The sequence below is a fragment of the Dermacentor albipictus genome, chromosome 4 (assembly GCF_038994185.2).
Source record: "Dermacentor albipictus isolate Rhodes 1998 colony chromosome 4, USDA_Dalb.pri_finalv2, whole genome shotgun sequence".
NCBI classification, from domain to species: Eukaryota; Metazoa; Arthropoda; class Arachnida; order Ixodida; family Ixodidae; genus Dermacentor; species Dermacentor albipictus.
The window spans coordinates 170137635-170154882 of NC_091824.1; the positions used below are offsets into that span (position 1 = coordinate 170137635).

The 17248-nt window shown below is 47.2% G+C and overlaps 3 protein-coding genes across 5 annotated transcripts in view; 1 reads left to right on the forward strand and 2 right to left on the reverse strand.

Moving 5' to 3' along the window:
- LOC135902470 (homeobox protein engrailed-1a-like) overlaps window positions 1-1519 on the reverse strand; it is a 110305-nt gene extending 108786 nt beyond the window's left edge. The window contains exon 1 of the mRNA XM_065432568.1: window positions 1009-1519. Within this exon, the coding sequence (XP_065288640.1) occupies window positions 1009-1504 (496 nt within the window). The 5' untranslated portion in view covers window positions 1505-1519. The remainder of the gene's footprint in view (window positions 1-1008) is intronic.
- Window positions 1-17248, forward strand: part of LOC135902469 (serine/threonine-protein kinase SIK2-like) — a 309800-nt gene that overhangs the window by 261399 nt on the left and 31153 nt on the right. Inside the window, exon 2 of one of the 3 annotated variants that reach the window (XM_070537800.1) lies at window positions 16666-16954. The exons of the other annotated variants lie outside the window; for them this stretch is intronic. Coding sequence (XP_070393901.1) covers window positions 16666-16954 — 289 coding nt within the window. The remainder of the gene's footprint in view (window positions 1-16665; window positions 16955-17248) is intronic. 3 annotated transcript variants of the gene reach the window in all.
- The window catches only part of LOC139059410 (uncharacterized), a 356283-nt gene that overhangs the window by 173249 nt on the left and 165786 nt on the right, over window positions 1-17248 (reverse strand). The window lies entirely within an intron of this gene.

The window sequence follows — 17248 nt, forward strand, 5'->3', positions numbered from 1 at the left end:
GTCACCATCAGATGTCAGCTGTCAAGCCTTTAAAGTTAAATATCCGCAGAAGCCGCCGACTATATATATATACTAATGCGGCGCATGAAACAGAGCGCTCTTTTATGCGAAAATACGCGCATATATTATGGGATATACGATCAGATTCATATGCACTGGATGTGACAAAGTTTCGGACAATCGCTGGTATAGAGTGGTTTTGAATATGATGAGTACTCAACCGGCTACAAACTTCGGAAATTGCATTCTGCGTAAATTCTTTCCATTTCACTGCAGGCCTTGTCAGCATCTTCCTCGCGCTGTTTTGGTTTCGTTCAAATTGCACGCGCCCATGTTCACACCCCACCTATATGCCCCAAGATACCGTTCTGAATGAGGAAGCAACTGCAGATAGATTGTGCTATACTTCAATCACTGCAGCATCGCTTCGTCAAGTTTTCATATGTCAAGCAGTGAAACTCTCGAAGGTCTAAAGAGCAGGGATCGACTACGCACGGGGCATACACAGCACCGTCCAATTGCGTCTCGTATATATAGGCTCTAAAGTGTGCAGACACGATGTATGTTGACGGTTGTCCCACGTTAACGAAAGTGCGTTCCTGTGCTCACAGCCTGCACACCGGATGCCTGCATTCCCCTTGCACTATTTCATATCTCTAAGCAAGCTAGATTGCACGCTATAAAATTATACTCGGGCGAGTTTCACTCCCTCGATATCATAAGAGGCCAACAAAGATATACCAAGGACGACAAAGGGGACATGTACCTAATAACTCTCGTGATGGTGCGCAGGCGAAGTGGTATTCCCTGTTTGCCAAAAGCGGAAAATTTGATCACATGTCGCGCTGTTGCTGACAAGCGCGCGTCTCTGACGTCTGTACACGACGCGTGCTGTCAAGGAGATGTTCACGATGTGTGCGTCCAGCTGGCGTATTTTCACTGGGGTAATTGGAGCGGTGGCATGCGTTCCCAGTCCCGTCCCCACAGCGCTGTACATCACCAGCTCACCTGAGGACGGCCGGTCTGAGTATCGCGTGCAGTAGACCCAGGCGGGCCAGAGCAGTCCGGGCTGGTTCTGCTGAGGAGGCGTCGTGGGGGGCTCGGCGGCGATGGACTTGGTGCGCTCGTCCTTGCGAGGCTGCTGCGACTCCTTGGCGGCGAGAACGGCGGCGACGGTGGGAACACTGCGGCCGCCGCTCGGGCCGAACTCGGACGACAGGATCCGTTCAATGGAGAACTTCAGAGGCGGCGTCGACCCGGCCGCCTGTGCCGGTTGGGCGGCCGGTTGCTGATGCGGCTGCGGCGCCGATGCCCCGTCCGCAGTCACCTTGTGCCGTCGCTCGGAGGAAGCCGGCGAGCCCGGGCGGCCGGGGCTCGGCGCCCGCTGCTTCTCCAAGTCCAGCGCCATGGGCGCGCGCATCCAGACACCCCGCGGCACGTACAGCAGCCGCGCTCGGCCGCCACTGTGGCCCTCGAGTCGACCACGCGTTCCGCGACCGCCCATGGGCCACGCCTACTATTCGGCGCCCCGCCCACCAAGCACACGTTGCTTTCTCCCTCTCTCCATCTTCCTTTCTATTATTTAGGCTACCTGTCCGACTGCGCCCTCTCTTCACCTCCCTTTTTCTCTGCGCAAAATTGTTTCCGAAGCACTCCGTCGCGCCGCCGTCGCGGCTCTGCGGTTGCCCTTCCTTTTTTTTCTCGGCAAGCGCAGCAATGTCGGTAGTCCCGCCCACCAAAACGGAGGCCGCGCCCATTTTGGTAAGAGGCCCCGCCCACTTGTGGGTAGGCTCGGCAGCGAGAGAGGCGCCCTCTCCGCCGCGCCGTGATTCGCGGTTCCCCCCTCGAGGCGTCCCAGAGCGACTCGCTCCGGTCGCCGGGACGAGGTTCCCTGCCGGAGATAATAATAGAGACCTTGCGGATTGATCACGCCGTTGACACAGGCCGCGCGAATCCCGCCGCTCGACATTCCTCGCTCACTTTGACGCTGCCACAAGACATCGCGAGAAGAAGCGCCCGCTTTCGAGTGTGCTCTCATTCCCGCGCACGTCGGAAGCCTCAGAAACGCTGCGCTCGCCGAGAGCGCCGGAGGACAGCGGCCTCGCAGCGCCGCCGAGAATAAAGGACGCCTGTTTGGTGCACGCTCCCTCCAGTGCGCGCACACAGAGCTGAGCCACAGCGCATGCGTCATTTTGTGACCCTGATGTGGCACAGGTTCGCGGAGATGCGAAGGCGCCTTCTTTCCTTTTTTTTTTAAAGTCAATCACGTGACATCTGCTTCCCATTCCTTTATTTTCTCGGCAACTGTTTCTATCGAACCATGCCAAACAAATGCGTTCAACTGAAAATGTGCGTTATTCTGCGTCTTCCCGCTTCACTTGACGTAATGCAACTTCATAGTTTGGTCCTTAGGTAAATGCGTATTATTTGCCGTTGACCTTTGTCATCTATGATTGCGCACTATGTTTCAGCCAAATTTCAGTTTGCTGCAGTTAACACCCCTTTCATTTATGTATTTTCAATTTACGGCATTCGCTCACTAAGCGCGTGTCTATATGCTTCTGCACAAGAAATAACACTCCTTCTCGGAGAAAGGAGCCGACGGAGGTGATCACCAAGGTGTTCGTATCAGTTCTCCTGCGCAAACGATATATACTTATGGAAGTATACAAGGACCACGATTTGAATCACGCTGCTGGGCGTCGTCTACACCTATATACCTAAGTTGACCACTGCATGGCGCGAAAGCCCCATTGAAGGGACCACTATTGGCGAGGTCAATGCGTCCGCCACTGTATACATATAACTTGAGTGATTGATAGAGAAAGTGTGTGAGCATAGGGAGTAACATGTGCACTTCTTTTCCCTGCTTATGTTTTCTTTCCTTTATTAAATTTAGTTTTATTTGTCCCATAAAGAAGGAATCGACGGGAATGAATTATTTGAGAAATATTTCGCCTCATCACGCTCAATCCTTGCCTTAATTCAGCAGAAAATTTTGTACCTCTTTCCTACTATATAATAGCCACCGCTTTCGCACAGCAGTAAAGGTATATGGTCACCAGAAATACAAAAAAATCAAGGGCGTGTGAGTAAAAAACTTTATTGAAATTTATGTTTTGGTGTACTGTCTCTTAACTTTATCGCGTTAGACCTCATTTAATTCGAATACCCATATACAGCACCAACCACGCTGGAGTTCACACTGACGCGCCTAGCATTTTCACTAGATATATAGATTGTGATCATTTTAAGTGTTACGGAATTTTTAAAAATCGCCTGTCGCAGATAACTTAGTTCTTGTCCTTGAGCTCAATTAGTCGAAGAGGCGCCACTTCGTTGCATTGCATATTACTAGCACGAGAAATCGAGACACATATTCAACTAATTAATACAAGCTCCCTAATTAAGTTCTTAAGTACTTACTTTACATCACATATTGCAATTTACAAATTGTAGCCGGAGAGTTTCCATTTGAAATGAATTTCCATGACGACACGTACCAGTTCCGAGATATTCTTTCCCAAAGTGTGTAACGAAATACATGGGCGTTGGTTACTTTTGTGCTTCAATGCATAAAAGAGCGTTTTCTTAAAAAGTAAGTGGAACAAAAACAGAGCATTTTACCGCAAGTTTAATGGCGCATATCTCCATGCAAGCTGGCGTCATTCTGGAAGGTGATTCCAAGTAGGTGTATATACGTCTTGCGAGCTCACCGGCTACGATTCGTAAATTGCAATATATGTCGTAAAGTAATTAAGTCAGAATATAAGTGAGTGAGTGAATAAACTTTTATTGGGTCCAGCAAAACGCGCACTCGGCTATAATCCCACGACGGGACTGACAGGTCTAGCGCCTGCCTGCCCGATCGCGCATGGAGCGGCTGCAGGATTTCGTCCTCAAGGACGGGACTTCTCAGGAGTGCGTCCCGCTCTTTCCTTGGTGAACTTGGGGCCCAACGACCCGCGTGCGCTCACAGAGCATGTGAGGCAAAGTAGCAACCTCACCACAGGCCGCGAAAGAACAGTTCGGATAAATCTCGGAATATAATAGGCCGTTAAAAGGGACGCCGGATTTGGGTTAGTTTGCAAGAGTCTGAGCGTGACCGCCTACGGCCTGCTTAGCTTGGAGTGAGGCGGTGTTAAGAACGGCCAGCTGCAGTGCAAGTTTTGCCAACCAGTTGCGACTGTGGAGGCAACATTCCGCGGGAGCGTCGTCGCACACCTCTAGCCACGGTGTGACTAAGTCGCCTGTGTGTGAACAACAATACTGCGTCCTCGACTCTCCGTCGCTGGAGCCGAGTTTGACGAAGTCGCCATTGTAACTAAACGGGCTCGGCGAATCAACTATTGTTACTGAGCCGCGGGAACGTCTACTGACACCCCTTCCCACGCGCCGACCAAGACGCCAGACGATGGGCGGCTGGCGGGCGCGCTGCAGTTCGGGGAATAAATGCCCCTACGGTACCAGGTCGTCTCACCTACGGTGCTTCGTCTTCCCTATGTGCCTGGTCAACTCGCCTACGGTGCTTGGACGGCAGTTTCCGTCACCTGAGTATAGGGAGAGGACCGAGTGTTTAAAAACCGCTGTTGTGCGGCTGCTCAGGACACTCTCTCTCAAGCAGTCATGTTAGACTGATGTACTTTCTCAAACAGTCATGTTAGACTGATATAAATACTGTAAATAAACCCATATTCATCGTTCTCGATGAGAAGCAGTCCTTCCCTTCATCAACGCCCTCAGCGTGGATATAAGTTGGACGACGGCATGGGCCAGCTACTTTCTAATTCATGCCCGACTCCACTCTTGACAACGGATCACGAACGATGGGATTGAACCCCCAATCCTGACAGCGCGGTGGGAAAACCCTTCTCTCTAAGTAAAATAATTATAGGAATTCAGAAGATAATAGGTGCGTTTTTTGTTATTTATTTGAATATTTGTTTCAATTTCTCGAGCAAGTAATGTCCGCCTCTGAATAATCCAGCTCAAGGACTATAGGTATACATGCAATTGTGTTATCTGCAACAGAAGGTCTTTAACAATTCCGTAAAACATTAAATGAGCGAGCTAACGCTTCTGGCGGCAAAAAAAAAAAGAAAGGTAAACGTGGAAGGCGCAGCATATATACAGGGTGTCTAACTTGGACCAAGATTTAAAATATATACGCAAGAGCTCTAGAGAAATCGTACCGACTGCATAGTATAGCCGTATATAGTCGCATGTATACTTACGGCCAGTTCCTTTTTTATCACGAAGTATTACTTAATTAATTACATTTAATTAATGAACTTCTTAATTATTGCTTTAATCGCAAGCATATCAATTATAAAGTTGTTGGGCACCTCAAATATATATATATATATATATATATATATATATATATATATATATATATATATATATATATATATATATATATATATATATATATATATATATATATATATATATATTGAAATACCACGGTCGAGACTACGCTTTATTCCAAAAAGGAAAAATGGCGCCGACGCAAAAGCGCACACGAGCCGATGATTGATGATGACTTTGTACAGATGCAGATGAACTCCGCATAAATGCGTGCACTAATTTTCCCCGTGCACGACTGAAGCGGCCAGCCTCGCCGCAGATTAGACAGTGGAACGGAGATGAAAGGGCTATGCCCGAGCTCATCGACGCTGCCGCAGAACATAGATCGTGCACGTTTCCCGCCTGAAGCCCTTTCATCTCCGTTCCATGTCGTATTTTCTATTGCTGAAACCATTTTTTGTCCATGATTTCTGCACAAATGCTCTTCACACCGCTTGCACATTCGATCACAAGTGCTGTTATAGGCGTACAGAGAATTGACTCTAGTTTTCACACGTTATGCAGGAACATCAATGGCATGCAGCCATTCAGGGACGAAGTTGGGAAAGAATGTATCCCGCTGCTTAAGTTAATACTATATAGTCTTTTACTTTTCTGGAACGCTCGCTTGCATATCGGCACGTAATGCGTCTCTTTGCACATCGTCACTATCGGATGTACACGGCTGACATATATATAACACAGTTGTTAGAGTAGATTGGTCCTACACCGGACTATGTTGGTCGTCCAATGAGCGGTATACATTATTTACCATGTACTTGTGTACACAAGGAATTTGACAGGTTGTGCTGTGTCCGAGGCCACTGTGTGATAACGTGCATTTCGCCCTGTCTTCGTCGTCACCATCGCGACACAACCAGTGCTTAAGGTCAGGGAGGGCCCGGGGAGCCTGCTCATTCCCCTCGATTTCTTTCAGAAGGGGCTCCCCCCCCCCCCACCCTTTCGTTAGGTCAACTGTACACTGCGGCACCCATATGACTTGCGCTGAAGGTGATTTCATTAAATCAGTATAGTGCCTTGCATGGGGCAATTCTAAATTTCCAATTTTGCTATTAATGATTTAATCGCAAATAATCGGTTGATGTGGCATTAGCAAAAGCAGGAAAGCTGATATCGTCGTACTGCTGCATGCATTTCTCCAAGGCACTGCGCATGATGGTCAACACCCTTTTTCGACTAAGGTATACTTGGCACAGCATCCTGTTTCATGAGTCGCCTGAACGTGAAAATACATGCTCGTGAATTGATGAAAGTTCACCTTGGTTTCTCTAGGCCACCAGTTCATTTTCATTCGTTTAGTTCTGCATTATGAGTGATGTGTTATACACAAGACGTTTGCATTTTGTTGGCCTGAAACCACAAAATAATCAGTGTTGCAGCTAGACTTATTTGCTTTGAGCTCACATATATTTAACGCTTTAACTCCTGAGGTATACCTCTGAAAAAAAAAGAAGGAAGAAACGTTTCCAAGCTTCCAATTTCATATGCTTGACCGAATCGGCACATTAAACAAATACTCAAAAGCCACTCAGTGTAATATATTTATTTGCAGAACATTCATAAAATGTTGTTGACTTCTAGAGAAAGTTCACTATATACATTCTGCTTGAAGTTGGCTTTTCAGCTTCTACATGCTTTTATTCTTCACTGATGTGTGCGTGTGTGTGTGCGTGTGTGCGTGCGTGTGTGTGTGCGTGTGTGTGTGCGCGCGCTTTACTGGTCGCCGCCTTGTGAGGGACACAACCTAACCACAGATAACATAACATAACCCCTTTACATCTTTTCTGCAGCTTTATCTCAAGGCTAACTCCAATTTCTCTCTTCAAGTACATGTATAGAAGACGCAGACATGTATGCTTTCGCTAGACAACCACTGAACCCGTTCGAATGAAACTGGGAGATAGTAGAATTATAGAGATGGTATAGAAGCAGAATTTTCATCTGGGGCCTCGAAACTTTTGCAAAAATTGCAGAATATGGTTAACCTAAAAATAAATGCTGAAGTACCAAATTTACAAACCAGTAACGCTGCACCAAAAGCAGAGGTTTTTTAGCGCACGAAGAGGGACGAAGGACAGTGGCAAGACGCGGACACAGCGCTACTGCATGCCACTGTCCTTCGTCCCTTTTCGTGCGCTAAAAAACCTCAGTTATGAACCAACACGCCCTAACCTACGCTCTTTCAAGTTACCAAAAACAGATATCGCAGTTTTGTAAATTGTATATATTAGATCATCTAAAGTGTACAAATATGTTATATGAGTTTTTTCAGTTTACCTGATGAAAATGGTACACTGTTTACGAGGCTTTTTCAAACTAGAGGTGTATTATATGAATTATATAACTAGAGGTGTAATGTATAATGCGTCAGTTGTGCTCATTTTAGATGTAGTAATAGGTGCAGTTTACAGGATAGTGATATCGTTTTATATTGGTTAGTTACGGAGTTTTATACTTATACTAGAGATCTATATTTTTTACAATATTCAAGAATTTTCTTAAGAAATCTATAGCATCGGTTGAAAATCTAGATCTCACAGTTGGCAGATTTTAATTTCTTTCTTTTCAATGCAACCAGCCTCATCAAATTCCATGCAGTAAATTCCAATCGAAACGATTTCTCCCTTCCCCTGTATTAAGATAGAAGCTTCTGAGGTAGACCTCTTCGGTGACAGGACGAGCGTAGCAAGGGCTAAAGATTATTGCGGAATAAAACGAGAACGAAACACACGAGAAAAAAAGATTTCTAATTTTGTTGGTTTGTATTTATTCATAAAAAGTGCACTGAGGGGTTCTCTTATAATATTTTTGGATATCTAGGATGGCGTATTTGATTTCGTGATACACTGAAATTGATATCAAAAAGTTTAACTGCACTTATTTTTATTCCATTGAAATCGGGTACCCTCCCCATCTCCCGCAGCCGCGTTGTATTCCTTCTTCACTGCATAGCGCATCGTACTGTAGCGAAGATGCAGCGTGGAGCAACCGGTAGACATTTCACATTCAACATTTAAATATTGTTACCATGTCAGTTTTTTAGTACATATGCGTGCCGGAAACGTTCTGGCTGGTTGTCTACCTTAAACAAGGATAGAGATGGTTTTAGAGACTGCGAAGACAGCGAACATCTTTATAAAATATATGCGGCTTATCTACTGTGCTCTACAGAAGAAAAAAATTAAGGATGAGAAATGGATGCCCTCATAAAATGCTAACGGTCAAATCTCAGTTTATACCTAATGTCATTCCATTAAAATAAAATTTTGCTATTCTAGTTGTATGACATACTTTTGTCTTTCATTGTGAAAATAAAGACGTCAGCCGTCTTGAATCTCAGTTCGTTTCGCGCTCAATCCTCGTTATGGTTTGAGCTTTTACACGTCGTCGCCATTCTCATTATATATATATATATATATATATATATATATATATATATATATATATATATATATATATATATATATATATATATATATATATATATATATATATGCTGTCAAGGTATCGTGATGTGCTGTCAAGGTATCGACTACGCATGCGCGGTCCACGCGTGCTCCAGACATAGAGTTTCTCACTATACCTAGAGGGAAATCTGGCGCCACCGTATATGGGAGTTTCTTAAGGGGCGCCGTGCCGTCATGGGAATTACGGTATAAGTGTCTGCGAAGCTCGTGTTGGCTGGTGTTGTAGGAGGCTTCGTCTAGAACGTAGATGTGGCTATGCAAATAACGCGTTATTAAAATAAAAACTTGATAAAATGTTTTTATTGACGCATCTTCCAGTGAAGTTTACTCACCTACAATGCATAACCAAGCGAAGAAAAGCAAGATAAGACGACAGCGGTTCCAATGCGAGCACGAATCTTGTCGTCTGTCCTCCAACTTTAGCGGCCCGCTGATACTTTTTACGTTTAATATAATTGCGCATGCAGCAACAAGTTCTCATAGTTAAACAAGACATGTTTTTGTGTAATAATAAAGCTAAAGCAGCTTCTTACGTGCTGTTTTAGTAGGAAAATAATCACTTTGAAAGACGGAACGGTGCTTTCCTGGCTCTCCGAGAACGATGGCAATCCGAAGTCGCAATATACCGGCTTTCCCATGCATACAACAGCGCAGCAGCGCCAGATTTCCCTTATATAATACAGTGAGAAACTCTGTGGCTCCAGATATATGCTAGCGTCGCCCAGTGCGTCTGGCTGCAAAATCGACGAAGCGAAGTGGACGCATTGCCATGTTTTGCTGCGTTAGCTTTGCTCGCCACAACGCTTGGCCTCCCGGAAGGGTATGGCAACGGTGGTGACGAGTCTTGCCACTCGACATCAGCCCATACCTCGCGAAGGGCGCAGGGAAACGAGGCTACGGGCAAGTTTTCTCTCTGCCCAATCGGCTCTGCACCGGTGCATGCATGCGCGTGCTACTGCCGAAAACATTCGTGCGCGAAAACATTAGCGTTTCTGCTGGGCAGCTGTGCACATATACCACGCCGCGCATGCATGCATGCTTGTAGGAGTGGCACGGACAGTATAAGCGTCAAGCAAAGGCCGCGCTGACATTGTTTTACCGTTCGAGCGCGCGTCCGTGATCAAGCTAAACGCCAATGGTTTTCCATCGATCTCTTCTCGTGCACCACCGAGGTGCCGCACCGCTGTAATGCCGACATTGCGCTTCGTGCCAGCGTTGTATAGGACGCCTGGTACCTGCCAGTTGTTCCTGCTGCATGCGCATGCAGCAGCAGCTGTATCGCGTGCGTCGTCGGGCCAGCCGGTCACCTCAGTGTAATTTTAAAACATCTTACGATAAGCTCGAGCGCAACGCTAGACCTTTCTATCACTTTTCGCAAATCTTCAATGTTTTTTTTTTAATTCACAGGTTTTATTTATTAACTATTAGAGTCATCCACCGATGCGGATATTTGCGTGCGCGAGGAGAATACAATAAGGTCATTATTCGAATGAACTCAAGTGTTTCAGCAACGCTTTGAAAAAGAGAGCCAACTGACCTTAGTAACAAGACCACTGAACAAGTAGGAGACAGTCATTAGAATGAAGGCGGCATTCCAAGAGAGCGTGCTGTTTTTCAAGTTGATACATAATATTTATAACGAAAACAGCGCAAAATATAATGGGACAAGGAAGCAAAATAGATAAACCACTGTGCCTGCGTCCCTTTCTTTTCCCTTTAGTTGAGCTGCTTTCCTTTTAAAGCTGGATATTTGTCCTCGGGCGTCTTCTTTTCATTACGCAGAATCCCTGACACTTGATGGTTTTCCTGTCGTGAGTAATGCAACAATCGTGAGCCATGCGTACCGCTGTAGAGAGCATCTTTCATCTTAAAGCACGCCTTGCAACTCTATGCAGGAAATTCCCCCTTGACTCTTCTTGATGGAATAAAAAGAAATATATAAAGAAGACGGCAGGCACTTGGATAATACTAACCAGCCGTTACATTTCTCTTACGTCGCTTACACCTCGAACAGTATACACCTTTCTCCTTTAGCACATACGTCTATATAACGCCATAGGCGATTATCGCTGATGCATCACATTGGCCTGCCGCTGTCCCTAACATGACATACAGTCTAATTGTCACGTCTCTTGCGTGCGGGTTCGGGAAACGAGGAGCACCATTGAAAACCACCAAAAGGCGGTACATACCCTGCACGATCCAGCACGACAGATGGTGCTCTTGTAGGAACGATACCGGCGCAAACATTTGAAAACGGGCTACGGGACCGCAGTCAGCGGTGCTCTTTGCACCCCACGCTTCAGTGTGGCAGCCGTACTTAACGCCATTAACGCAACCCCTGCTGCGTGGCGGCGGCGATCATCGAGCGCGGCTTTGCTCCGCCACCCCGTGGTAGGTGTCGGGGAGCAGGAATTTCAAAGGGCGACGCTGCCTCGGAAGAACTCCGAGTTGTTTTGTAACTCTAAAACGGCGCAGTGCCTTTGAAGCTATGTGCAACGCGTGCACGAGGAGGCCAGCTGTGCGCAGCATAATACAGTGAGCGCTTCGGCGTCGCCTATATATCGGGTGCAAACAAGTTTCTGTCGCATCAGCAAGGGGACCAACTTATTCCCAACCTGGACGAAGCAACTCGAGTCAAAACGCAGCGTTTGACAGTGTCTCCTGCGCACGAACGGTGCTTAGCAGCAGACAACGTGGATGCGAATAGTTGCGGTGAGCTGGAGCGCTCATTTCACTCTTAAGGTGACTGATGCCGTGCTTCCAGGTTTTCACGGTGCTGAACCGTTTTAACCCAGAGATCGCGCGGCACACTGCACGCGCGCTTGGACCACCTGGCTGTGTGTGGGTTTGTGCCGTCCCGCGATAAATTCCGCGCTCGTCGTGTCTCGCTTAGTTCGGACTAGAGCGGTCCGCTGGTGAATAGGAAGAAGCTCCCACAATGGGGAATAGGGCGGCCTCACAAAGACCTCACAGGTAACATCTGCCTTTTCGGTGGCGGCGGCCCACGCCGTGCCATTGTGACACCTTGGCACCCGGTCGAGCCCTGGGTGCCCCGCTCGCCCAACAGGGGGCGCCCGCCCACGGAGGTTCAGGCCATGGGAAAGAGCGCCCTCTGGTAGTGGCGGTAGGAACCGCAGTGGTGGCGACCGCCCTTTTCTGCGGCCGGCCGCAATAAAGCGCGCCCTTCCCCATCCTTCTGAAGAAAGAAGACGCCGGGCCACCCGGGGCACCTTCTCGGACACCCCCAACCACTGGCTGCCCCCCAAAGGCACCTTCGAGACGTCGGGGTCCGCTCGAAAGCAGCGTGCGCAATGATTCGGCCTAAAGGGGCAAAAGTCACCCGCAGACAATGCCGGACATGACACTCGAGTGTACGCTTGTTTTCCCACGCTGTCAGCATGAAACCGCACCAGACTGTCGGGCGTCAGAAGAACAAGAAAACAGTTCTTTTTCACGATATTCGCAAGTTCACAGGGGAATTTATTTGCAAGAAATCAGTATTTTGCATATAAGGTTATTAGGAGTGCAGGAAGTTTTCGAATGTTCATTTATAATTGTAAATTTCACATTATATAGAAATATGCTTTACTCTACACAATTCACTGGGGAGCTAGGAATAAGCGGTGCTACGTGCGTAGAAATAATTACAATTCTTTAATGTTAGGTTTCCTGCACTTGTAATTTATGAAACTCGTCAGGTACTATACCCTTTACATGGAGGGTCGACACCGCCTCCAGCTGCAATAGATTGAAATCAGCACCACTGCGGTTAACCAGGTGAAATATAATGCAGTACTCTTTTTCCACAGAGTAGAGTTGAAGTACGCTACTTTGTTACTAGCTAGCCCCTCCGCGAAAAAGCCAGAGTTGGGAGTACATATAAAGCACATGTGCTCTAAGAAAGGCATCGTATGCGTGAAAAGCACCTACTCCTTTACGACTTTAATACAAAATTATTTTTTGTAGTGAGCACGGCCGATACTGGTAAAATTTGGCTATGAAACTTGCGGACGAAGCATTTACCTATCCTGAATACAAGTGACCTACATTGACTTCAAAAAAGCAAGACAGCTCATTCTTCGCCTGTAAAGCTGTGGCGGGCGCCCCATTTCACGGTGCAAGCACAGGAACATGTTTATTCGGCAACCGCTGAACTCATTTAAATGCAACCAGTTGAATTTCAAAAATAAATTTTGAATATAGTGACTGCTTGCAGCAGATATTTTATTTGACACACACACGCATGCATAGAGGGCATAGATCACGCTCTCTATGCAGACGATATCCCTGTGTGGACGTCGAGGGCAGGGTCGGAGAGCTGGATGGAGGAGACCCTTCAGAGAGTGGCAAAGACCGTGCACGAGTTCGCTAAATCGTGCGGCCTCAGTTGCTCGCCACAAAAGTCCGAGTTACTCGTCATCAAGCCAAGAAGAAAGAAAGGAGACCAAGAGAACGTACGCATCACCATCGACGGGACGACCATAACACCAACCACGCAAGCACGTATCCTGGGTGTCATCTTCCAGAACAATGGCAAGGCGGGGGCGTCGATCGACAAAATCAAAGTTTCAACGGAACAAATTTCGAACATGATCAGAAGAGTCACAAACAGACAAAGGGGATTGAAGGAGGACGATGTACTGACGCTCGTCCAGGCCTTCTTGACGTCGCGCATCGTTTACGCGGCGCCGTACCTCAAGTTACTGAAAAAAGACAGGGACCAGTTGAACGTCATTATACGAAAGGCAACCTAGATGGCGCTGGGCATTCCGAAGCATTCTTCGACCGACAAGCTTCTCGGCATGGCCAAGCACAACGTCGTCGAAGAGCTAATAGAAGCTCATCTATCTAATCAAAGAGTTCGGCTCAGTCAGACGTCGGCGGGACGTCGCGTTCTTGCCAAGTTGGGCTGGCAAGAGGCAGAGCGGAAGGAAACGGGGCCGTTACCCAGGTTGTGGGTGCATAAAATCCACAGTAAGCCACTGCCTAGAAACATGAGGTCGGGTCGTAACGACGGCCGCAGAGCAGCTCGTATAGCGGCCTTGACGGAGACTTTGGGTCACATAGTAGAAGAGGAAGAGGGGGTCACTCTCTTCACAGATGCTTCGTTACCCAAGTTTTCATCGAAAGCAACGCTGGCAGTTACGACGCGGGATGTGCTCTTAACCTGCGCCTCCATCAAGACGTCTTTTCCAGAGGTGGCAGAAGAGGCCGCTATAGCGCTAGCACTCGCGCAGCCCAAGGTGGGAAGAATTGTCACCGACTCGCAAAAGGCGTATAACAACTACAGGAAGGGGTGTGTGTCTCTTGCGGCACTAGATATTCTCCAAAGTAAACGCGACGTATCTGAAAGGAAAGTTGAGTTAATATGGACACCGGCTCACTCTGGGCTGGAGGGCAAGGAACTTGCCCACCAGTTCGCCCGAGAGATGGAACACCGGGTTGAGGAAGGTGAGCCACAGTCCATATTTAGTTACAGAGACATTACGCATCATTATAAGACGGAGAGGCGCCGTTACCCCGATCCTCACAAATCGCTTAGCAGAGAACAGCAAGCGATCTACAGGCAAATACAGGCAGGATCCTTCCCGCACCCTTACCTTCAAAACAAGATGTACCCGGAAAGGTACGAGAAGGATTGTAACTTCTGCAAAACTCATTTAGGCACGCTCCAACACGTCATTGGAGTATGCGATTTCATCAAGGCGATCCCCCCACCTCTTAACTGCCCCGCTACCCTACCCCATCCCTCATCCACCCTTACCGAGCGATGGGAGACCTTGCTAACCAGCACCGCCCTGGAAGGCCAGCTCGTCCTGATCTCCAGGGGCCAGGCGGCTAGGGAACCATATGGGTCCCGTGAAGAGGGAACCACTTCCATCGACGGCGTCTAAGAAGATGTCGAGCTCGGCTCAATAAAGTTGTTTCTCTCTCTCTCTCACGCATGCATACACACACACACTATATATATATATATATATATATATATATATATATATATATATATATATATATATATATATATATATATATATATATTCGCATTTAAGAGTGGAACGCGACATCATTCAAAGATCTCATCCCTGACTGCTTCTCACGCTTCCCGGCAACTGGAACTTCTGTAACTGTAATATTTACCTGGAAACGCTGACACCACGAACGCTATGCACGGAGGTGGGCTTTCTGGTAGAAACGCAGCACGAGACGTTCATTTGAGGGATCGCCAGCCGTTTGTGTGCAAGCTCGAGTAAGAGCGGGTGCGAGTGGAGGTACCTGGAGGTATTGCAGGGAACCGGGCGCCCCGCTCCATGGCCCCCGCGATACTCACGCACCGGCGCGCGCAAATGGCCTACGCCGTGGCCGGACTATGAATGGTAGAAACGGTGAGAAAGGGGGCTCTTTGAGTTTTCGCGTAACAGAATTATATTTTCTCGTTTGGTCAAAAAACAATCCGACGCTATCATGTCTGTAGGTTGTGTGCAAGTCGTACTTTACTATTTCGCTACTGATTTTAGCTTGACAAATTCAATTAGTTCACTAGCTTACTTGCGCCACATTTAGTGCCTGGGGATGGGTGGTCCGAAAATAGTTTTACCGAAACGACGTCCGACGCCAGATTTTCTGCGACACGGGGCCCTTAAAGCTTTCGCGTTAAAGCAAACGTTTAATGTGTCGACGTTTCGGCAGGAGATCATGAGAAAGGTCGGCTTCCGGTCGAAACGTCGACACAATATAGTTTTTTTTAAAGTGCGTAACCATATATATATATATATATATATATATATATATATATATATATATATATATATATATATATATATATATATATATATATATACATACACAGCCAGCGGTGGCGCTGGCTAACACTTCCAGGGTTAGTTCTAGTAGATAAACATAAATACCCAATAAAGTGGATGGGAAAGCTGCGCCACGGTAGCTTATTTGGTAAGAGCGCCACACGTGTAATCCATATCCCACCTGCGGTCAGTTGTTCTTTCATCCACTTTCATTTCCATTCATTGATAATTTCTTTCATTCAATTAATAAGTAGAAGTAATTTCCCCTGTCCTGTCTTTGCTCGTTGGCTTCTTATGACTAATAAAAATCGGGCCCCTCGGTTCCCTTCCTTCCCGTGTGTGTGTGTGTATATATCCGTCTATATATATCGCGTCTTTCTAAAATGCCCCACAGATATAATACCCTCAATATATATATATATATATATATATATATATATATTGAAGGTATTATATCTGTGTGGCATTTTAGAAAGCCGCGTAAGACGACAATTATCGATGAACTTTTCTTTTTCCGGTGTCATGACTGCCGTTAATGCAGGTGTAGTTCAGTAGTGTGCGTAAGCTCAACAAAATGCCCGAGTGTGCTCTTTGACTATCATTTATCCTGTCAAAACTACATTTAGCAATCCCGAATGGCCATGGGAAAACCGTCTTCATTATTAACTTTTGAAGAAAGCTGCATTAGAGACAAGTTCGTTCGATCGACTGTTATGCTTGCGAGCTCTGAAATTGCCGTTACGTATCTGCCACTAGCTCGAGCCAGTGGAATGCGGCAAAATTTATAAAAAAAAAAACGAAGTGACTTTACGCTAAAATATAAGTACATACAAATGTTTCAGCTTCGACTCGAGCTAGTCTTGGCACGTGTGCTTTAGCAACCTTGCAGAGTTTGAACACCAATCATACTACACGTCCAAGCGAAATATCCCGTTACCCGAAACCGAAACAAGGCAGATATATTGGATGAACATGGCCGCGCGCGGTAGAGTTCACCGTTCTTTGCCCGTACGTTGTGTTCAAAGGTTCGTGCGTAAGAGAAGTGCGTCACGGAGGCGGCGTTTGACGCGCTTCCGGGACGCTGCCGTTTGGTTGTCGGCTCTCGGACCCGTACGGCCGGTGCTGCATGCTGGAAGGCAGCAGGCGTGCACTGCTGGGGCCCTCGCGGGGCGCTCCGGGCCCCCACTAGCCATGGGCATGGCAGTCAAGCTTAAAGGCCCCATCCGGGTGGGATTCTACGACATCGAGCGCACCATCGGCAAGGGCAACTTCGCCGTCGTCAAGTTGGCCAGACATCGCATCACCAAGACCGAGGTTAGCGTCGGTCTCGATGGTTGGGAAACCTCCATGCTAACGCGTGTAGAGTCTCGTGTGTTACCGCAGCATCCTCCGGTGGCTACCTGCGGACAGTAAAAGTCCTGCGTAATCGTAGCGCCCCGTGGACGAGACGCGAGCATCGGTTATCATTCCGTGCATGCTGGTCCGCGCGATCATTTCTGAGTAGCCTTCGGCGTATCTACACCTTCCCGTCTGATATTACTGCCCTGTGAAGCAATCACTAAAGCAAATTTGAATCACAAAGCCTGCGCTGGTTCGTGTTGCAGCGCG